Source organism: Nipponia nippon, unplaced genomic scaffold (genome assembly GCF_047370975.1).
Source record: "Nipponia nippon isolate SJK-2023a ecotype South Korea unplaced genomic scaffold, ASM4737097v1 scaffold_11, whole genome shotgun sequence".
NCBI classification, from domain to species: domain Eukaryota; kingdom Metazoa; phylum Chordata; class Aves; order Pelecaniformes; family Threskiornithidae; genus Nipponia; species Nipponia nippon.
The window spans coordinates 24,078,949-24,102,565 of NW_028262302.1; the positions used below are offsets into that span (position 1 = coordinate 24,078,949).

General features: G+C 37.8%; 1 protein-coding gene across 7 annotated transcripts in view; it reads left to right on the forward strand.

The window, feature by feature from the left end:
• Positions 1–23,617, forward strand: part of PPP2R5E (protein phosphatase 2 regulatory subunit B'epsilon) — a 79,994-nt gene that overhangs the window by 42,522 nt on the left and 13,855 nt on the right. For all 7 annotated transcript variants that reach the window (XM_087747946.1, XM_087747944.1, XM_087747943.1 and 4 more), the window contains 4 exons: positions 4,350–4,546; positions 16,552–16,653; positions 18,790–18,882; positions 23,429–23,559. In XM_087747946.1, coding sequence (XP_087604072.1) covers positions 4,350–4,546; positions 16,552–16,653; positions 18,790–18,882; positions 23,429–23,559 — 523 coding nt within the window. The remainder of the gene's footprint in view (positions 1–4,349; positions 4,547–16,551; positions 16,654–18,789; positions 18,883–23,428; positions 23,560–23,617) is intronic.

Sequence of the window (23,617 nt, forward strand, 5' to 3'; positions counted from 1 at the left end):
GCCTCCCCCCATCTTTACTTCTTCCCTTCCCGGCATTACACCCTTCATTGCAAACTACAGGCTGAAGTGGATCAGGGAGCTGATCCAGGTGTTCGGTATCTGCCCTGTGGTTTTTTTACTGCCACTGAGAGGAGAAGCATAGCTCAGTTCTCTGAATGCATAGCTTTACTTTTCTATGATCCAAAATCAGTTACTTGTAAATTATTTTAATTAAAATATGAATGGAGTATAAACATAAATATTTTTTATATATGTTAGAGACTTGCAGCTATCAGCCTTTTATGTCTTTATTTGATAAAAGGATGCAGAAGGCAGAGACTGCAGAGATGACTGATGAGAAGGGATGGGCTGGTTGGTTTAGGGTTATTTTGGAAAAAGGCTATTAAGAGAGAAACTGAATTGCTTTGGCCATTTTAGAATTAGTATTTCAGCCCTTGTACTAACAATTGTTGGTCCACATCTAAAAAAAAAAAATTACAGTACTTTCTGTCAATTTTTCTAATAACTTTATAAGACACTTGATTTTGTTAAAGGCTCTGATTCTATCTTGATTATCATTGTTCAGATGTATTAGTGCTTGCTTTCACTTAAGCCAGTTTCTTTTGAATCTGTGAATACTCAGTGTGTTTCAAAAGCTCTGTACAGTTTTAAAAGGCTGAAGAGAAAACTGACAAGCCTGAAAATTAACTCGTGGCAAAGACCTTCTGAAAACGAGGAGAGTTCTCACAGTCATCCAGACGGAAGTTTATCTTTCTTTAAATTTTGATTTTAATAAATGCATATTCTCCTGTGCATTGGACATAAATCACTAGTGCCACTTAGTAGTGTCATTTTGATTTTATTTTATAGATTATTAAGGTATTATAGGTATTTACACAGATTTATTAGAGCAGTTGCTCAATTTTCAGTTTGTTCAACTGAAAGTAGATACAATGGTAATATTGCAGGTTATTAAATTTGGGGGCCTAAATGTTTGGCTGCACATTAGCACAAGAGTAAAAAGTTGCAGAATTCATTGAAAGCTCTGAGTATCCGTCTGCTGAGAAGAAAATGATTTGCTGTTTTTCATCAGCTGTGAACATCTGTAAGGAGCTGCATGTTTCATTTCAAGTCATTGCATTAAAGAGTTCAGCTCTGCTGTGGAGCTCAGTGGGTCTGTACCCCAAGTGCCGCTGCGCTCCCTGCTCTGGAGAGTGGCATCAGGGTGGCCGGGGAAGTCCATTTTTAGTGATCTTTCAGTAAGGTTTGTACAGCTGTGAAAGAGGTGTTAGAGGATTAAGGAAAACACCAAGGAAAAATAAAAAGAAAAAGAAAACGCAAACAAAAAAAAACCCCAAACCAACTAATGGCATGGCTTCTGTGGGAAGGTGGGAACATGGAATACTGATTTTATTGATTTCTGCTGCCCTTTTCTTGTGCTGTGCATATTAGGACCCCCTAAAATTTACTCTCATGTACTTTTCCTGTTTCCAAGTAGAAAAAAACCTAGGCATTAGGTGTTACCCTGTTCCCAAGGCACCCCGAATTCCCCAGAACAATGGAAAGTATTACTGCATGAAACTTCTTGCAATTTTCTTTTGTAATGTGAACGACAACTTATTTAATAAAGAAAAGCAGATATCACCAGAACAATTGGGTTTTGGGGTTTTATTTCTTGGGGCCTTGGGGTTTTTTTGTTGTTTGTTTGTTTGTGGGTTTTTTGTGTTTTGTTGTTGTTGTTTGCCCCTATGGTTTGCATGGCTCATTGACGTAGTAATGCTGGCATGAAATTCACGTAGTGTTCTAGAGTGGTTTTTCTTGAGAAGAACTTAATTATATTTTTCGTTTTGTTCTCACACCTCCAGATACTTAACTACAGGAAAAAAAAGAAAACAAACTTTTATTAGGTATTTTAATGCTTTAGTCATTTTTAAATTTTTATTTAATACCGACCCTGCCTTAAAATGAGTATAATCTTGAGTCATTTGAGTCTCGTTAGAACTTGTGCTGAACTGTATCTTAATGGATTCCCATTTGATTTCAGCCTGTGTTTTTCTTTGACTAGGATATCCTTGTCAGCCAAACTAAACGTGTGCAAGCCATGTAGAGCAATGCAACCAAAAACCCATTATGTTCGTATAACAGAATGGGGTTTATTGATACCATTTACATACTGTCATGTTCTAAGGTGGATTATAGATAGCATAACAAAGAGTGGAAGTTAGAATTAAAAATAACACTCTTGAAAAGTAACCGATTGCACTGTTATCTCTTTTTCTTCAGTTTGTATTTACAGTCTGTCCTTTGGAAGAAATCGTTAATCAATTAATTGTTGCCTGCTTGCTAATAACAGTGAATTCTGATGTCCATTTTCCTTTTTTGTATTAATTGAGGGCAGGTAATCAAGAAAGCAGTAACACGTCAGTTCACGAGTACTTTGCTTCCCAGGCCCTTTATCTCCTGTAAGGCTGTAACCTCAGAAAGGTGGCTCATAGAAGTGGTCTTTATTGTAATGGGTGAACGGCTTTAGGGTGACCTGGTTTTGGGACCTTCAGTTTTCCAGAGGTGTTTGGGGGGACTGTTCTCGCACGTAGCTCTTCTCGTTGGGGTTCTGCAGGACCACGTTTCTTGCATCTTCTGTGCCACATGTCAGTTAGCCTGTGGGAATGTGGGGTGAATAATTACGATGATACAAAGTGTGGTGTCATAACCAGACCGCTTCTTTTCCCCCTTAATTTGCTTTGGACACAGCTGTCGTAGAGCTTACCCAAGCCTAATGAATATGAGATTGGTGTGTGCTGCCTGGTATCATCCGTTAAACTTTACCAAGATTTTGGTTGTTCTTTGCGGGATGCAGTTCGTTAACCTATTGAATCCTGTCACTACCACGGTGCTGTAAGCAGAAAAAAGGTTGAATAAACTGTTGTGCTTTACCGTGTCAGGTCAGAGAGCACGTAGCGTCTTTATTTGTATTGCAATCCATATTTATTCTTTCCAGTGTTTAAGCAATGCAGAGAGTTGATCTGAAGTCCCTTGGGGTCCTTGCATCTCTAGCAGTACTTTTTAAAACTATGCAGCTACGTGCTATGACCTTGCAATATTTCACAGGTCTTTTGAACTTGAAACTAGTAACTGTTGTGTACGTGGTTTTAATTAGAAGAGATTCATGGTACTTCATCCTTAAAACTACTATGCAACTACTAACAGCTTCCAGTGTTCACCAGGTATTCCTTAACTTGACATACTCTTGTGTCAACAATAAGAAGTTCCATCTTAGGTTGGCTTTTTACTAGTATGTCCAAGCTTTATGAAATAAACATCAGTTCTTTACTATTAAAATACTTCTAGTTGAAATCAGCAGAATTTTTCATTTACGTGTGGTATTGTGGCTTGGAAGGTCATTTGCTGGATTTTGGTGCTGACAGCATTTGTGCCTTTAAAAAAAAAAGAAAAGGCGATCGAAGGAAGTGAAATGCCCTCTGGTCTGAGGGCATACTTTCAGAGTAAAAATGCATATTTCATTTCTGCAACTTTCTTCTATTCTTAGCCTCTTGTGTACGTGAACATTGGATAAACTAAGCTTTCTGTGTACTCTTTTGATGCATTTGATAAACTAACAAACCGCTAAGCAGTTGACATTCCTGTTATTATTTTATTAAGTCTTTTATCTGCTGAGAATTAAGAAAACAGCAAAAGTAGTAAGTAGTACATTCTGCTTACTTTATTGGTCAAGCACATACTATTATTTTGTGTAACAGTGTTCCTATTGATGCATGTTATGTGTTCATGGTACAGCAAAATATCCTCACTGTGTTTCAGTAAAATTGATTTTGCTATCGGAAGTGTCAACACGGGGATAATGATTGAATCCGAAAACTTGTTTGCAGAATTATAGTCTTGCTGTGTATTCATATGCATATTCATGTATATTCATATAGAGTTATAAATGACGCAGTGTTTTTAGAAATATAAATTAATCAAGCTTGATCTGTTTGACAGTTCTATCATCCTTCTTTGGAGTGTAAGTTAATGATGGTGAATGTCAGCCTCCAGTGAAAGTAGTGGTATATTGTAGAATTAAGCCTTGAATGCTGTTGTGTTTGTATTCTCCACTTCAGCCTGGACTTTTTTGGTGAACTTTTATTTTCTTACGAGCGGGTGATGATTGAATTACTTCTACAACACGTCGTTCAAGATCTCAAACACACAACAGTAATACAGTTCCTATAAGGGGTTCATTTGTTAATCTGAGCTCTGTTTTACAAAAATTGTATGAATGCTGCTTTCCTTTGCAATTGATCTTCAAAAAGAAATCCTGTTTTGTATAATAAGATGCCAGACTCACAAAGATTTCCTTTCTTGTTTCATAGACGTTCCATCTTCAGAGCAGCCTGAACTGTTCCTAAAGAAACTTCAACAGTGCTGTGTCATTTTTGACTTCATGGACACGCTTTCAGACCTTAAAATGAAAGAATACAAGCGCTCCACTCTTAATGAACTGGTGGACTACATTACAATAAGCAGAGGCTGTTTGACAGAGCAGACTTACCCTGAAGTAGTTAGAATGGTGAGTTTCTTCTTTCTCGTAGTCTCTTTAAATCCACTTGCCATTCCAGTTACACATTGTGGGCGAAATTGAACCCTGGAGTAGGTGGATTAAATGAGGCCTTTGGTTTGTATTTTCTACTAGACATCACTTGGGGATAATTCTCCAAGGACAAAAATACTAATTTTTATACATGCTTAATTAAAGTCAAGTAGATGATGGTTATTATAGTGTCACAAATGTATGAAAGGAAACCTGGATTGTTTCCTGATGGAGAAAGCCAGCAGCCATAAAATCAGAATCCCTCACATTTCCCCCCACCTACCTCCCCTCTCCCCCCCAGTATAAATAATGGAATAATTTTTGCAAGTTTCTTATCTTTCTTTGAACTTTATCCAAGCTCTCGAGTGTGTACTTTAGGCGGATATAGCTTAAAGTATGCACGGATAATGATTTTTAAATAATAAATGTTAAAAATGTTGTATAGGATCAGTGTGAAAATTTCCTGGTTATATTACGTGGATTCATAGCAGCTGCCATTAGAGTGAGCAAGATTACTCAACAATAAAGCTATACCTTGTATAAATAAATTGTCATATAATAGTGTTTTCAATGTAAAAATGGAAACAGTACCATATGCTAGCTATATGGTGAAGAACATTCTTTGAGATTGGCAAAATCAATCGCTGCTTTAAAATGTTTATTCTCTACTACCATACGGAACCCCTATAACCCTTATAACCTGTTATCTAAATGAGAAGGCGATTAGTTAAATATAGAGTTGGTGATGTTGGTTTCCTAATGGCACTGTGTGATCATGGAATCCACTGGCTATGTGCTGTAAGAAGAAAAACGTGAATAGATTTTACATTGCATTATATATGTTCCTTATTTCTTTTCTGACACACAGATACATGCTGTGTGGCTTGCCTGTAATATTTAAAAATAGCTGTAAATTATGACAGAATCATCAAGCAGTTAGTAGTGAAGATAAAAACCAGAATTAAGGGTGTATGGAAAAAATCTTAGTATAGCTTCTTTGTGTGTATGCATTGTCAGAAAGCCTATAATTATGTGATCAGATTCTTCCCCTTCTCCCCCACCCTCCCTTTCTCCCTTCCGTACTGGACCAATCTTCTGAATGAACTGCTTTTCAGTCTGTTGTGTTATTTGTTCAGCATATGGTCTAATCCACCATTCAAATACCGGTCTGTACACAGAATTACTGGTTCTTTGCTGAATTCTTTTGCTGGTGCTGCACTGTAGTCTCTAAATGGTTTGCAAATGTTAGTTTAATCTTACTTGTACCCCTTATGGTGAACAAATTGTGTTGTACCCTTTGTATAGACGGGACACTTACGCACAGATAACCTCAATAAAATTGGGTACTTTTTCTGTGTGTAGAAGATGCCTCCAAACTCACCTCCTGGGAGAATTTGCTATTTTTTTTTTGGCGTTTCTTTTATTGAGGTTGTATTCTCGTATTGACTTCTATTATAGTTGTTTACTGCAGCAACATTTGTAGAATAAAGACTCTGCAAGTTAGTGTTGTCTTAGGTCAGGCCCCAAGCAACAAGAAGAATTTGATCTGTAACTGCTCATAAAGTTCAATTTGAATCATAAATCATAACTTATGAAGGAATCTGAACTTGAACTGTAGAAGAGATGCAAAACCCCTTTGCTAGCACTTCTGCTGTCCCTACAGTCACTTATGTTGATTCACAAAACTGTTTTTATCTTAAGGAAATGATGCATTGCCTAAATAGTTTGAAAAGCATGGTTTTAAATCATTTTCTTAAATATAGTGTGTAACTATGATATGGAGGAGTTGCTGAAAGTAAAGATACAGTGTGAATTTTTCCAGTGGATTTCACAGATAATTTGCTAACGGAGCTTCAGGAATTCCAGTTTCAGCTTAGCTCATTTTTGATGGAAAACTGTTCTTCTTTTCTCCAGTATTCCCTAATTCTTTCATTGCATCATGCCCTTCTTCATCTTACTTTTTTCTGCCTTGCATTTGGGCTCCAGTGATGAACTCAAGCTACGTTTTCTCTTCACTGCCAGGGTACTTAAGCAGGGTAGGAGTGAGAACATTCTTGAGCCCTGTATCTGGCTATTCAGTGGCCCCTGACTGCCCAAATATGTTTTTTTTACAAATAAAAGGTGCCTAAGTAATCAGGGAATTGGACATGTTTTTTTCCTACGGAATTTCCTGAGAAAGTTGTAATATTTAAATTTTGTAAGAAACTCCAGCCTGCAACAGACAGCTGTGCTTTGATGGAGGTGTAAGCTATTGGAAAGCTGGAGTCTCCTAATTGTGCCTGTCGCAACCAGCAGTGTTCCTGGTGCATGTGCTCTTGGAAAAACACTCTGGTGGCTGTATTCCATGTGAGCAGGATGCTGAGCTCTGGTATTGAATTAATGTGAGTGAATTCATGGCAAATGCATGAATGATTTCTGTCGATCATCCCAGCGAATGCTAATGCAGCGTTTCTACTAAACCACATCATCAGGGCTTCTGTGCGTTGCAGGTATTTTGTATTTTACGGGTAGGCTATCTGGTCAAAATGCTATTTTTCCTCCTGGTCTTTGCCTATAAAAGCAAGACTTCTCCATCACTTTGAGTACAGTTATACAGGCCCTAGAGGGAAAGGAAGGACTAATATTATATAAAATAAGTTTTCAGCACATATTGCCTGGTGAAGAGACAGCATTAGTCACTTTGTGCTGAAGCATTATGTTTGGTGTAACTTGTTCTTTGCAATAAGTGCATCTTCTTGTTTCGGGAGAATTGTGCTCATAATCGTATACTGAGACAGACTTCACTGTACACAGTTGACTTCATGAGTGCAACTGCTGCTTTTATCTGCTTTTGAGGATTTTCATCTAGGTCTCCAACTGTGTTCACAAAGGAGCTGTCAAGTTGACACTCTCTGACCTGTCATGATAGCGAAGAAAACAGTAGTATCTATGTCCTGACCAAATTAACGTCCCCATTGCCTGCCTGCCACAATTGTCACGGGAGTGTTTTGATTGAAAGACCAGTATCTTAAATCTGATCAAAATGGAGCACAAGTGTTCTTTGTCCCTTTGGAAGGTCTCCTCCCTGCTATGTTTAGTGTTTACGAATCCAGGAATTAATATTTCTTGCTTGGCCTTTCAGGCTACTGTAATTTCGAGGTGAAGGGAAGTATTGTAAACAGGGGAAAAAGAAAGGAGCTGTTTTGTGAGTTTTGGCATCATTTAAGCGCAGAAAAAAAGGCATACCAATCTGAAGTTGATCTTTAAAAAGTTACCAATATTTATAAAGAAGGATTAATGGCTAAGGTGTTTTCTTATCTTAATTATCTAAAATGTCCAAAAAAGTAATATCTGTGGAAGAGTCTTTTTTTGTTTTAAACTTTTATAACGTACATGTATATTAGTGTTTTCTGTTCGTGACCCAAAAGGCGTTTGGCTTGACAGATAGTAGGATAGAAAAAGCTTGCCTGTAAAATTCTTCAGAAACTCTGAGATTTTTAATTACTTCTAAAACATGGTGGTGTTATGGTATAAGGGTTTGAAAAACAGTCACTTTGGGTAGCCGGCATAACAGCTTCTGGATATTTTTACTGCCAGTCATCCTAAATTCATGCCATTAAAACCTTAATCCCTAATCGTAATATCACATATTTTCATCTTGTTCTCTTGAGCATAGGATATGATGGTGTACATAGCTCAATGTGAAATCACTTGGCTATTTGTCAACCTGTGTGCGTGTCCACTTCTTTAAACCAGTCTCTTTAGCTTGATATATACAGAAGTGTTTGGCATGTTACTGGTTATTTAAAAAATAAAATAAAGTTGAATTTACTAACAGCCACCAAAGCAAGCTTGCAGGGGCCTCGTCACTGTCATCAATATCATTTGATGGGAAGAGCAGTTGGGATTTGCGTTAATAGCCATAAGCTGGACGGATTTATTCAGGAGGGTATTGCTCAGTGCGCTTCCCCTGCAGTTTGATGTGTTGTTCAGAAGAGCATATGACATTCTTTAGAATTAGGCTAGTCTTAGGAAAAAAGGCCCTTGCCAATTAAACCACACTCTGCTAAGAAGGAAATGCCAGTAATATGACTTTACGAGCCAATAATTGGACACTTAATCTAAAATTTGCTCCTGTCTGAGCAAAGTGTGGAGGCTTAAACTAATGATGCTGATTTTGCTGGTAGATTAAGCAATGGTAGTTGAATGAAATAAACGTTTGTTATTATCTGTGGTATCCTAAAGGGTGTACGTAGTAGAGCTTTTTGTGTTTTCCGGGTATTAAGACATAGATTGAGGAAACTGATTTCTTTCATTTAAAAAATTGGATGGGAAAAATTGACAAGCTGTTAAACTGAGAAATGTGGATGAATCTCTGCTGGTGAGCAACATTTCAGCTCTCCTACTTGCTGCTTCAAAAATTGTAAACCCAACCCCTGACGTTTACTGTGATGTTTATGCAACATCCATGGACAGTTGCCAGCCCATAAGAGATGGCTAATGAAACTTTTTTGAGAGGTACCTTTTAGAATGGAATAATATTACTTTGTTCTCCTCTCTTTTAAGTGCAGAAATGCCTTTGGCTTCCTGTTGTCATCTTTATCTTTCCTGTAATGACAAATCAAGTAAAATAAAACTGTAATCTCTATAGCCAAAATGAAACATCATATTAAATGTCTTGTGGCTCAGAAGCTGAGTGAACACAGTGAAAGAAACTTGGTTAAATAAATACTGAAATAAATACCAAAAATTGCATTTGAAAGGTCAAATTCTGATTTTTTTCCTTCTTTCTACTGACATAAATCTAGAGGGATTGCATTCCTTTTTCTGCAGGTTTGTCGCAACAGATGTGAGGGCAGAGTCTGATCAGGAGTTTGTTTGTGACAGACCTTTTAAACATAAAGAATATCTTGTTAAGCCATGAATTTTTTAGCGTGGCAAGGAACCTATTCTTAGGACGTTTGCTAGCTGGTAGACTTTATAGGCATTATGAATGTCTTTATTTTCTATAGCTTATGACTAAGTATGCCACCCTGCTTGCTAAATGTTCATCCTGTTTAGGGTTTTCCATGTTAAAATGTTCTTGGACAGAGATTTTTATGCAAGTGTACCTATATTCAGTCTCAACTTTTTGATTTAGCAAAAACCTGTGCATATGTTCCTGCTGGTTCTTGTATTAGATTTAAAAGTATACTACTAACTGTAATTTTGAGTTTTAGGGAAAGAAATGAAATCATATACTTTTACAAGAATTGACAAATAATGTCTCTTTTCTAATATAAATTTTATATAACTCCAGGAATTCTGTAAAATATGAGGAATTAATCTTAAACTTAACTTGAACCAGTACAAGTTCAACAGATTGTTTTGAAACCATCTCAAATGGTGAAAGAAAGATGCCGTGTCCTTTGATGCCCCAAAATGGACTTTGATTTAAAATTGTCATGTAGGTGCAGCCATGATGGAATAAGCATGCTATCGAAGTTTTTTTAAAAAAATAGATAAATATCATATTGTATTTTAAATTCTGTTCTTGTTTCTTTAATGTGAGGGTTATCAGTTTTGTAGAAGCAAGAAAAGAATCTAGCTTTGGTTTCTTTTATGGGTTATTTCCAAATTCCTCTGTTAGATGCTTTTTATTATTCACATTCTTTATACACCTAGTTTGTACAAAACCCACAATGCTTATTAAAAGCAGAGGCTCCGATGTTCTGTACTCTTCTCAAAAAAACAGTTGGAGGCAGCTCCTCTTGCAGTAGTTGTCCCTAATAATTTTTCCCGACAGTATGTAATTACATTTACCCGTATCCATTATTCCTCCTGTTGGTTACATAGGCCTTTCATTCGTCAGACTTTATCTGCATAATAGTACAGTGACTAGGTCTAAAGCAAAGAAATAAACTGGAAAAAACATTTTTGTTCCAAGAATTACTTGTGTTGACTGCAGCGATTTTTTGAAATTTTTTAAAGGAGCGTGCACCCCCACCCCCCATTTTGGCTGTGTCATCTTCTTAAATATCTTTCGAGCATAGTGTCTGTAGATAAGCACAACGTGAATCTTCTGGGAGATTGTTTTCTTGGGTTTTGAATTTTTTGTTTTGTTCTTCAGTTTGGAGTCTGAGACACTATGCGTTTAGTAATGCTGTTTAGAGTTCAAGTTTATGTATTGGCAGGCTTTCGCTTGATCTGATGCCTACTGTAGAAGTGATGGGCTCTTTCTGCTGGTACTGTGCGCTTTAGTTTGTCCAAGATGTTTGAGTTACTGCTATGATGTTTTAGATTGTATTGTATAGAATTAGCTGGCCATGCATTACATAAATAGCTGTTCCACTGGATCATCTCAAAATGTAGTTACATGGAGATGGCGATGAACGGGGTTATGACTGGTAGGGGACCCTGTTTACGGTTCAGGTCTAAGTGACCTAGCGTGGAATTTCAGAGCTCCGGTTTCCAGCAGCGCGCAGGGGATAGCTCTGCGCTAGCACTTCTGGCTCAGATGTGAGCGTGCTCTTGAAGTGGGTCTCCCATTTGTTCTCACTGCGGTTTGACGCTTGTCATAGAGAAGTTTTAGGGTTTGTGAATTCAATTCCTTTTGGATAAAATGCCTATGCTAGGAGTGTACCTAATGCTCTCCTGCTTGCTAATGGGCTTCAATGCAAGAGATCACTAGAAAGAAACTCGTCCTTCCAACCATACATAGTGTGGACATTGTACGCGAGCACCAGCTCTTTTGTTCTGCAGACCTGCTCCTATTGCACTTCTCTGCCAACAGAAGCATAGCCTAAGGACCTCAATTTTACCAATTGCTCGTCTGTATGGGTGGAAGCTGCTACCACCACTGAAGTGGGTGACGGTAAGCTAACAAGTTTAGGAGTCCTGATCTAGAGCTAAATTCTTGCAGGTTATTGATTGAATTTTTAAAAGATTTAAAGGTCAAGAAAAGATGAGAAGAACCGTTTTCCCCCCACCCCGTGATCTGGATTGTTGACTGTGTTCGCAGTCCCACGTAGTTCATTTTGATGTAACCAAGTCAAAAGTAATGCTGCTGGGCAAAAAGAAGGCATATAATATTAAGCCCTGGAAGACTGTATTTGCACCAACAGTGGTGCAGAAAAGGATCTGGGCATTGTATCTCGACTATCTTAATATGAGTTTCTGATACAGTGCACTGTTCAAAGAAGTAAATGTTGACAAGTTCAAATGGCAACAGGCAGAAAAAAAGGGGGAGATGGTCTGGCTTTTTCAGCATACCCCAGGACACTTGCGCACAGGTGGGAGCTCAAAGGAAGGAAGCAAAAATAATCACAGGATTAAAAACAAAGAAAGAGACCAACAGCTGGCTGGGTTCAGCAGCTCTATCTTTCCACTAGCAGCACAGAGGTTGAGAGGTGACATGTCTATATAAAAATACCCATATATAAATAGATACATACCGCATATGCAAATATATATACAGATGTAGAAGAGATCTGGTGATTTAATGAGAAACAACGGGGAATCAGGCAGATTCAACCTTGAAATCAGAAGCAGTGCTGTAGTTAAATTAGTAGTAAAACTTTAGGAGAAGAGAGCTGGTAGAGTCATTTATAATCTTTTAAGATAGAATTAGATATTTCTTTTTGTAAGATGTACCTCAGTCAAACTTCTGGGAACAATTCAATGTGTTACATAGAGAGATTACAGCTGAGTGACTGCAGCAGTCACTTCAGGCTCTAAAATATGTAAATCCATAAACCATATTAAAAAAACTACATATGCAGATATATTTCAGAAGGACAAGTTTAGCGTCTGTTCCAGGGGCCGCTGTTGTCTCCCAGTTAGCGTGGCTTCACGTTATGGCTTAATTACATTTTATTGTTACTATATGTTGTTAATATGCACAGTAGTTTAAACATGGTGTGTGCAGATATACTCTGTTTCAATTCCTTATATACATGGGGTTTATTTGGATGGTTCCACATACTGGTAATAGAAGAACAGGTATTCCCTCTGAGCTAATTGGGTATTAATTTATCCTGTTTTTATATAGCTAATGTATTAAGCTTCCCTGTGTGTATGTTTGTTTTCATTTCAGGCTCCATTCAGGAAAACTATTACTGATAACAATCTTTGTTTCAAACAGCACGGAGTAGGAGTGCTGGGCTGGAATTGAATTTGTGAAGTGTTTCTGTTACAGCGTTGTCATTTTTATAGCACTCCAGTGAGGGACAAAGAGAGGACTTCTCAGAACATTTCTTCCTGGCATCAGACTTAAGCCTCTTAGTACTTTCTTTTCTAAAAGTTATTTCAAATATAAATGTGGTGATAAAACCGGAGCTTTCTTGAAGCTTGTTACTTTTCAGTGTATATTCGTAGTTTCGTAGTTCTGGATTGCCAGGTACCAGTCGTCAGATCTGGTCAGAACTTGCAGCTCATTCTTGGTGGGGGTATCAAAGCAGCCTTCCCTATCTTCTTGTTTGTTTTTAGTGAATTGACCTGGACTTGTACTTGCCTGGAAAACTTTTTGTTCTTGCTTCTAGTCAGAGCTGTGCCTGACTGACACACTGACATGGAGCTTAGAGGTGCCTGGGCATTTCCAATTTAAAAATCTGTCATTTTGGCATTTCCAACTTGATCTTGGAAATTTTAGATTCAGTGCTGATGGGTAGATTTTACTGATTTTCTAAATTGGTTTCTAGCACTTGGGTATTCAAATTCTGCGTAGTGGGGGACCGGTGATGTACTTTTCTATGCCCAGTTTGCTGTGTGCTTCTGAAAGGGACAGTCATGGAGAAGAGCGTGCAGATGTCTTTGAGGACTTAATAGGGGAGATCTGTCATGATACAACTTTCTAGAATATTAGAGTTCTGGTTTGCTTTACAAAAATATCACCTGGGCTTGGAGGCGTTCCTAATCAGTGGAAGACGGAAGCCGGTATTGATCAGCAGTCATTTGTGTCGGCTATGGGAGAGGAATTATCGGGGACTGTATGCGCAGGCTGGCAGGGGTGTCCTTTGGCTTGATGATCCAACAGAGGTCAGAAGAGAAATGATTCAGCTCTCCAGCTGAAGGGATTTTGGCATGCTGCTTGGGCCCAGGGACAAATACTAAATAGCTACCTTATGCCTATCTGAGAAAAATCTTGCTTTCCAGATTTGATGTTGCGTATTCCCATCTTTGTGTGGTGGCTGTCAAAGTCTCTAACGTACAGCTGGGCAGTTCATGCATGGAAGAACTTGTTGCCTTTGGTTCTCCCTTAGAGGCTTATAAACATTAGCCACCTAGAGGCTACTGATTTAGATAAGCATGCTATAAATTGACGCTGCATGTAAATGAGCTATCATGCCGTGTTGTGGTGATTAATGTAACTGTAATGGCACACATTATCTTTTAAAATTATGATAACCTGGGGAAATCACTTAAAGATAACCTGTTCTGTCTGTTCATCTCGGGAGAATATCTGCATTTTGGCTCCATGTAGCTTATCTTTACTCCTAATGCAAAAAAGAAAATTAAAGAGAGCAAACTGTATACTAGGACCATATTCTAACTTGCATTGCGTGTACTCCTGCATGTTAATTTTCTTATGCAAAAAACCTGCTTTTGAATTGCCTTAAGACTGGCCTTTTTTTAATAGGCACTCTCCAGAAATCATTCTGGTTTTGTTACAAGCTCAAGATTCAGGTGTCAGTGCTGGCACTCAGCTAGTTGTTGCTGAACCCTTCGTACTTCTGTTTTGCTGTTAAGGCCCTGGCACTAACTGCTTGAGGCTTGGTTTGACTTAATTTAAATCTTACAGGAATGTGTTTTAGTTTAGCTTTTTCATTCTGAAAGTATGTACTTTTTCTTGCAGGTTTTGCTTGTGCCATAATTCAATATTTGCTCCAGTTTCTAAACACAACAGCTGATGAATACTTATGTTTTCTCTGATCTATTGGTAAAAGTTTCATTAATTTATGTATGGTTAAATTTGCAGAAAAAAATTCTTACTTGTTTCAAATGAAGTTTAAAGCAGAAAAAAAAAAAAACCAGCTGCAAAATGACTTTGGTCTTGGTAGCTCCCTGTTTTGGTCCAAATCCTGAGAAAGCTGGGATTTTTGAATGTGAAGCATTAACCAAAAATGCTTCAGTAAGTATTGCAGAATCCCAGATGTTTGGATCCAAGACACCAATAGGTACATTTCCCCCTTTTTACTTGGGAATCCTTTGGGCTGCCTACCCTCTTTTGCCCTGTCCTCTAACACAGAAACAATTCTGTCCTGCTAATTCTGATCACTTTCCTCCTCTCCCTGCGTTTTCATATCAGGGATAGCAGAAGGAGGAGCTCAGGAATTCCTGAGGAAAGACAAACTATAACATGTGTGTATTCCTGGAATAGTTATTTGACTTCTCCTCATGAGACGAGAAAAGTCTTCATGGAGGGGCTCTTGAGAGAAGTGAATGAGTCAGGGGAAGAGGATGGAGAAGGGGGAAAGAGAGTATCTCCTAATAAATGCTAGTCCTCACTTGGCAGGTATGCGCATAGGGCAAGTAGAGCTCAGTGTCTATCAGCACAGGCTATCGTAAGTGCTGTATCTGTTAAGGCTGAAAGCCATGCGACTTGAAAACATGAGCTTTACATATACAGTGAAGGCTTCTGTAAAAGCATGTTTTACTGTAACTGTAGTGGAATACACCCTCTTGTGGCAAGAAGAAAAAAGTCCAAGCAGAAACCCGTGTGACCTCTTTTTTTCTATGCTCACTGGTTTGCCTTACTTACTCTTGTCTTTCCCCGCCGTTCAGTGAATATTCCTCACTGCTATGCACCACATGTGCTTTCCTGCAGTTTTCTGTTGTTTCATCTTTCTGTTTATGCAGTACCTGCATCTGTTCTGTTTGTCTTGCAAATTCTAAAACTTCACTCTGTCTATCTCAATCTGGTTCTATCAGTATTTGGATTGTATTTAGACTCTTGGCTTTAAAGTGCCCTTTCTTATTAAGTTGCCAGCATATTGAAAATATGCCGTACAGGCTAACTTTAAAACATTTACAGGAGTAAAAGGCTGGAAAAATAAATGAGGATGTTGAAGAACATATTAGTTTTGTTTCTTAAAGAGCTTAGTTTGTCAGAACTACTATGAAGGGGTCATGTATACATCGGATTAGGAGATAACATGCTGCTTTTCCCAGCTGTTTGATTAACCAACTTAGAGATGGATCAAATGCAGTAGCAGAGTGCAAAGAAGGAACATCACCTTCAAAGTGCAGAAAAGGCCCTACAGCATGTTTGCAGTTCATCAGATTTGCTGCATAGTAAGCTGGACACTCCATTCAGCACTATAATTAACCCAGGAAAGCACTCCCGTTCAGTCTTTGCTGATAGCATGAACCTCACAAGGCCAAGCAGTCTCAGCAAAATACCTCCAAATAAGATTAAGCAAAGTGAACCAACCATGAAATAAAATGTAGGCTAAGTGACGAGCAAATACTATTTGTTGCTTGCATTTAGTACCAAGTTCTGTACTTGGCATGAGGTGTCCAGTCATATAATGTGTGAATAGCATTGGCAACGCTTAGCAAGTGCTGACAGATGAGACCTTAAGCAGATATCATTAATGTTTTCCCTGTGCAAAGGAAAACAACCAAGTGTTGTATGAAAACACTTGTAAATGCATGCTGATGGCATTTTCCGCAACTCCGAAACAGTCATGGCTCTCAGCCCATTGATGCCCAGCAGGACTGGGAATTACATGTTGATGGGCTCATCTGGAATGTGGTGGACAGAACTGGTGGCAGGCTGGGTAATGCTGAGACATCAGTGGAAAGAAGAAGCAAAAAGATCTGGAGAAAGGAAAGCCAAGGCTGGTGGCAGGTTTGTAAAGTGACAGGTTCCTTAGACCTGTACTGTTGCTAAAGAACTTTGTCAGACAGCAGGCAAAAAAATACTGCTATGTGATGGAGGACAGATAGAGTAGGTATAGACAGAGTCCTGAAATCTAGTACTTATTTGAAAAACAGATCTCATTATTCTTTCTCTCACTTTTCAGGTATCTTGCAATATCTTCAGAACTCTCCCACCTAGTGACAGCAATGAATTTGATCCAGAAGAGGATGAGCCCACCTTGGAAGCGTCATGGCCACATTTACAGGTTTTTGATCGTTTATCTCAGAAGAAATGCTTATCATTGCTTAATGTGTCTAATGTTTTTCTCAGCTTTTTTTTAACCTGTGAATCAGAACTAGTCTGTGAGACACTAACATTCATTAATATTGTTCATGGCTATAATATAGTACCTACAAAGACGGGAGAGTATTTTGTGAAATTTGCAAAATGGTAGAGCTTTCTTTCAAAACCGTATTGATGGTGTCCCTCATATTCCTGTTTTCCTTCATTGATTTAAAAATTATTTTGCTTTCCAAACTGCTCTGATGCACAAGTGTTTTTCAGCAACTTCAGCAAGAGCATTGTGGGGATGATACTGCTAGCAGTTCTGCTTTACTGAGGGTAGTTAATTTTCAGACGAAAGTACAGAGGTGTTGGCAGCTGATCAGAAAAATGAACGAGAATTTACGTGCCTATCTATGTCTTCCATCCTCTCCCCGGGTCGAGGTTTGCTTTCAGGTGTTTGTAGCAGGATGCATGCTCACTGCTGTGTATCATCCCTTCGTCTGTACCTCAGATGTCAACACAAGCTATCTTCAACAAAGAACATAAAGTAATTTTGGAGAAAGCATCGTTGATGCTAATGCAGTAGATTCCTTTATAGAAAATATAGATGCAGATCCTGCCTATGTTAGTCAGGACAATGATTTACACCGCTAGTAAATTTAGAAGAAGTTTGCCTGAGTAACAGTTTGTGGAGTCTGGGAGTTTCTGTGAGCAAAGGAGCGCGATTGATCTCAGCTTGAAGTGAGGATTTTATTTGACAGTTGCATGCACAATCCTTGCCTGTGAGCAGTTCGTTTCACTCTTTTGTGCTCTCAAATTTAGAATCTGTTGAAATGTAGGTTTCATCCCTCATTTATACTTAAATTTCACAAAAATAAGAACCTTGAAAGCTTCAAGGCAGCTCTCAACAGCAGCTCTGCCTGCCTGGAAACAGCACAGGCATACATAGCTGTTATCTTATGTCCGTTGACACTAGTGCTGTAGTTTTAAAAGTCATTATTTACATGGAAAGGATGGAATTTCTTAGCCAGTGGATGATTTGTTGTTGTCAGGAAGAAATGCAGGTATTTGTCAGGAGTCGATGGAATTGATTTCCCGACGATTTAATATTAGTTATGTAAGCTGTCGCTTTTTCCATGTCATATTTCTAAAGCTCTCTCCCCCTTTTTGATTTCATATTGTTTCCTTTGGGACGTCAGAGAACGCTGACATAAAGCAGCAGGAGCAGTATTGCAGCATATTGGTGTTTGCATGAAAAAGTTTAAAATTATTTTAAAGCGTAATTTTTAGCTTCCTTTCTCCTTTCAGTATCAATATTCATACTCACTGAAGTCAGAAGGGAAAAAGTTTTCAATGGCTGCTCTTCTTGAAAAGGTTCAGCAAAGAGAATTGCTAGCTGGTAGCTCATCTGATCAGTGACAGGTCAGAGTTGCTGTCTTACAAGGCCACAGCGGTCCCTGTTTCACTTTGCTTCCTTTTTGCCTGGTTTTTAGACTCTTTTTCTCCACTAAATGAAAAGTGTGTTGCCATCCCACTGAATAGTTTAGGCAGAGATGGAATTGCATGGAAGTAAGTAGGTTTTCTCCAGCCCTGAGGCTAATCTTTATAGTAAGTTCAGAAGTTCTGAATAAATTCCGGTTTGTGTTCTTCTTCTGTGTTTCAACTTGTAGTAGAACGCTACTCTAAGCAGTTTCTAATTTAATTTAAGTATTTCCAACGGTTTCACCAACCCTTTCAGAATTGTAATGTCTGTATTTGATGTGACTGCAGCAGTTCAGAGGGCAGTTTAGATGTGCTTTCCAATTCCTCTAGCAAGCTTTACAAGATGATAACAAGCTTTACAAGATGGCAGTGCCTGTTCTTGATGATGATATGTCTTTGACTGGAGTTAAATAAGCAAAACAAACTTTAAAAGTCCATGTAATTAATTCTAACTCGAAAGTAGCAATTTGATAAAGCAGAGAAATCTTTTTCATCTTTTTAACCTTTTGCTCTGTGGAAAAATGAGTATTTTATTTTCTAGCAAAAGAGTTTAGGGAAATACTTAAAACTCTAAAGAGTAATCAAATCATAAACTAAGCCATGGTTGGTTTTTTTTTTTTTTTCTCTTTTGCAGCTTGTATATGAGTTTTTCATACGATTTTTGGAAAGCCAAGAATTTCAGCCCAGCATTGCCAAAAAGTACATAGATCAGAAATTTGTATTGCAGGTAAGCTGATCTATTTTCTTTAAGGCTTCATTTTGCTTTTGAAAAAAATTTCTTTAAAAAGATTTTGTTTAGAATTTGAAAGTGTAGCTTTATTTGCAACAGAAAAAGGCTAAGCAAGGATATATAATGAACGATTTCAGTCTGTGGAGGTAGGGGAAATGTGTGTCTGTGTGTTGATATATCAGTCTCTGTTGCTATAGATATATACAATAGTTGGTTTGGCTCCAGTTTTGATACCTTAATCAAAATATTTGACTTACTGGTTATGAGAGGGAGCTGAAATAGTAACTGTTGAAAAATGAAAGGTTTACTATCAAGTAGTCTAAAAATGCTGTTATCTAGAGAGACTACTTAAATGCCAGTTTTAATGTGTCTTAATATTGTTAAAATATTTCTGTTGGAAGGAGAGAATATTTCTTCCTTCTATCTCTGCTGGAGAGCTGGCAACAGGTGCAGAAGTTCATTAACAAACCTATTCCCAGTGCAGTACTGAAAACAGTGATGCTATAGTGGTCGAGGAGGAAGTAAATCAAAAGGCCATGTAAAGTTCAAGCTCTATGAAAATCATGGAAGAAGAAGTAGCACCAATAATAAACAACACTGGCAAAGAATGGGTAGCTTTATTTTTGTAGTTTGGTTGCCGTCGTTATGGCTAAATGGAAGCGATGGCCTCTGTCAGTGCATCAGCTGGTAGCCAGGTATGTTACACATATTTCATCGTCTTACTCCTTGTGTACAAGCTAGGCTTCTTGTGTGCTGTGTTATTTCACTTGAAACTACAGTAGTTGGTCTTCTCTACTGAGGAATTTTCGTCCAGGCCTTGACAGACACCAGAACAGAGGTGGCTGCAGGAAGATGTTTTCTGGGATAAGCCAGGAAACTCCACAGTTATGACTTTTGTCTTCAGCTTTCAGGAATAGGCGTGTCTTGTGTTTTCTGCTCCCATTGTGAATTTTTGTATAACTGCAAAGTCAGAAGGAACTTCATGTTTAATGCTATCTATAGCTTGCTTTTGAAATCAGGGAAATTTAGAAAGATTCCTACTTAGTTAGAAAAGGGAGTTTCCTTGCGGGCTGAGACTTGAATAAAAGCCAAACTAGAAGTGGCAGGAGATACTCAGCATTTCTGAAGATCTTTCTCTCACCTCTTTGTCATGGAGCTTTTATTTTTCCCTGTAGTGCTTTAGGCAATAAAAGTAGTGCTTCTACTGTCCTTGTATGTTATTTGTATGAAGAATACCTGAAAAATGTAGCTAAGAGAACAATTTCTATCGTTAAATGCAAAGATTCAAAGAAGGGACTTCAATTTCCTTATTAGTATCACAAGACCTTCTTCACCCTACAAAAGCAATGGGATATACTTATGTTTTTATTTTATCCATCTTCTAAATACAAGAGCATTTTTCATCTGGATCAAACCTCTATGGTGGAGTTCTGTTTTTGTTCATCTAAATATTGATTTGAACAAGGGCATGCACCAATCTGATCATCCAGTACCTGGTGGAGATGTAAGAATATGCATGGGGGGTAATCAGTCTCAACGGGTTTTTCCAGACTGATCTTATTTTCTTTAGATACAGCAGGATTGCATTAGAAGGAATGCTTGTGTTTGACTTCAAAATCTAGACGAACAAATTCCTAGATGCTCCTATTATGTGCTGCTGAACTTGGTCATGGCTGGTGGCATCTCACTCACGCCCTTTCAAGGCGTTCAAACGTGTTACAGTTTGGCACAGGGGAATGGATCTAAAACAAGGATTTTTTTTTTATTAGTCTTGTTAGTCTTTAATAAATCTACTAAATGAAACAATGGTATCAACTGAAATGGGGAAATAGGAGATTTTGAAACCTACATATCTGAAAATGTATGATACGACAATTACGAGTTCAAAAGAATTCTAAGAATTTGTAAGTTCTTGCCACATGGTTAGGTGATGCATTTTTATATATTGCTAGGCACAGTGTGTCAATTTAAAATTCACATTTTTCTTGAAAAAGTTCTGTTGAGCCTTATATATCCATGCAAGTAGATATATTTCCACGTGTGTAAGTGTTTGCATTTAGCCTGTAGGAATGGGAGTGTCCTTCCACTTCTTATTGTATTTGTTGTGTGTTTAGAGTAATGTCTAAGAATCTGTGACTACAGATCATAGGGAACGAATGCGAGACTTAGGAACATTAAGCATGTTTGGTGTTTCATGACACTGACAACACAAGTGTGAGTGTCTTTGAAATCAGCTTTCTCTCTAAATTAATTTGGTTTTGTTTTTTTTAAATTTGAGGAACTTCAATGAAGTGTTTCTTGGCAGTAAGAATGCCTATATGAAAAAATGATACAGTTTTTTTAATGGGCATTTTTCAATCTTTTTCTTGTTTGCTTGCTTTTTGCTTTTGTTTTTTGACTATAGATGTATTTCTGGCTTTCAGCTGTATGTTTTGATAAAATGCTGTACTTAACAGTGTAACTGTTCATTTCTAAGGCCTGCTTATGTACAGTCTGAAATGGTTGGCAGTGGTTGCTAAGAGACATACTATTCAAATATATCCACAAGTGTCTGTGTTATGTAGGTTGCTATTTTGGAAAATTTATTTCCCTTTTCTCTGTATGTTTAGTGTCAGAATAATCACGTAAATTATGGAAGTCTTGCAGCTTAAAAATAAGACTATTGTTGAAAGCTGATGACAAATTGGACATATCAAAATAAGTGTCTTTTTTTTTTTTTTTTTTTTTTTTTTTAAAATGAGAGACTGAGTCTTAGTTCAGCAATGCTTCCACAGAGGATCTGTATAACAGAGCTGGAAATACAAATATTTTGCTCCTAAAAGCAATCCAGTAAGAAAATTAAAAACATAAGTGTTTCCAGCTGTTTGCTGTCTTTGGGTGAAATTTGCTATTTGGGGAAAGATGAGGTGACTATTTATTTATTTAACTGTAGAACTAATTGAACAAAGCAATGTGTTTATAACCTCTGGAGGGCAGCTGACAAACCTCATTGTTTCCTCATGAAATTCCCACTACAGATTCTTATTGCAAGGAAAAGATAGTGGGATCTCATTACAAGCTACAGAAACATCCAAAACAATGAAGAAGAATACGTACATCTGTCCTAAACCTGGCTGTTAGAAAGCAAAATCTCAGGCAGCTTAACGACTTTTAATCATCTTTTTGTGTCTTTTTTCTTTGTCACCTCCTCAAAGTTGTGTAGCAGTTTAACAGAGATCAGGTAGTATACATACACTGGCACATCTGCATATAATAGGTATTTATAATTTATCTATTTGTGAATCCAAGGTAATTTTGTTTTCTACCGTTCCTGTAATAATTTTATGACAGCATCTTATACATTTGTAAGACCTCTTTGGCAAACTGTCTTCGTTTCTCTTGCAAGACAGGTACTGGTTGACAGTTACTTTCTTTTTCATGCAAGAGAGATACTGGTTGCTTATGATTACTACCTTAAACTTCCCTATTTTCTGTGCATTTGGGGGGGGGGTTGGGTTTGTTTGTTGGTTTGTTTGGGTTTTAATTTAAGTTTACCTTCTAACTTATTCCAAATGTCTGCCAGAATAGCCAATATTGTGGTATCAAAAATGATGAAGAAGAAAGGGTAGGGGGAAGCTCATACTTTTGTGGCAGAGGATTCAAGGGGAACAGAACAAAGATCTGCAGGTGATATTCCTGCTGCTCCTTTCATGCCTTAATTCTTAGAGGCAACTTCAGGTGTCAGTGTTTCAGGATATATTTTGTACCATACAAGACACTGGGTGGCGTTCTCTTTTGACCGAGTACCACATAATCATTTTGCTGTTTAAGAGTTACTTAGTAAAGGTGGGTTTTCTGTTGTTGGGTTTTGTGTTTTTTGGGGTTTTTTTGTTGTTGTTTTGGGTTTTGTTTGTTTGTTTGTTTTTTAAGCTGGATATGGAAGTTACCATTTTGTTCAACCTGGACGTTTAATTCCCCCTGATGCTTTGGATTGTGTTGAGTGGTGGAGATCCTGTAACAGCAGAGCCAATGCTGGCACTGTTCAGTCTTTCCACAGCGTGAAGGCCATGCAATTGCTAGGAAGGCTTAAGAGCTCATAATTTAAATTACAAGCAATTAGAAAAATGTGACCTTGACACAGTGTTGTGGGAACAAAATATTAAGAGCAAATGAGGATCTTTTAGTTCTGCAGGGTGAAAGAATAGTGACTGGTAAGAGGCAAACTGTTTTATTTTGTAGATATGACAGCATCTAAGAATTTATTTTATTTGTTTTGGGGGAGAAGGCAGGCAGCATTTTTGAGCCAGTTAATCAAAAGTTTATTAGCTGTTTGAAGATTTCCAAAGTTTTGTTATGTCAGAAGTGGAAATTAATAAACCGAGTTTCATGATGTTGTACTGGGGTTACAACAGATTTTTTAATACTGTATTTCTACACCTTGGGTAACACGAATATCACATTCTTACATACATGTGCTTTCATGAATTTAACTTTCATATAGAAGTCTGTGTGTCATACTTGTCAAATGTCTACTGTTTCAGTTCTGTTTTTCCTTTAAATACAGCTGTTGGAGCTGTTTGACAGTGAAGACCCTCGAGAACGAGACTACCTAAAAACAGTCTTGCACAGAATTTATGGCAAGTTTCTGGGTCTTAGAGCATTTATCCGAAAACAGATTAATAATATTTTTCTACGGTAAGTTGTGGGAGAAGGTACTTTTCGCTTATGAACATTTTAGGAAACTGATATATTA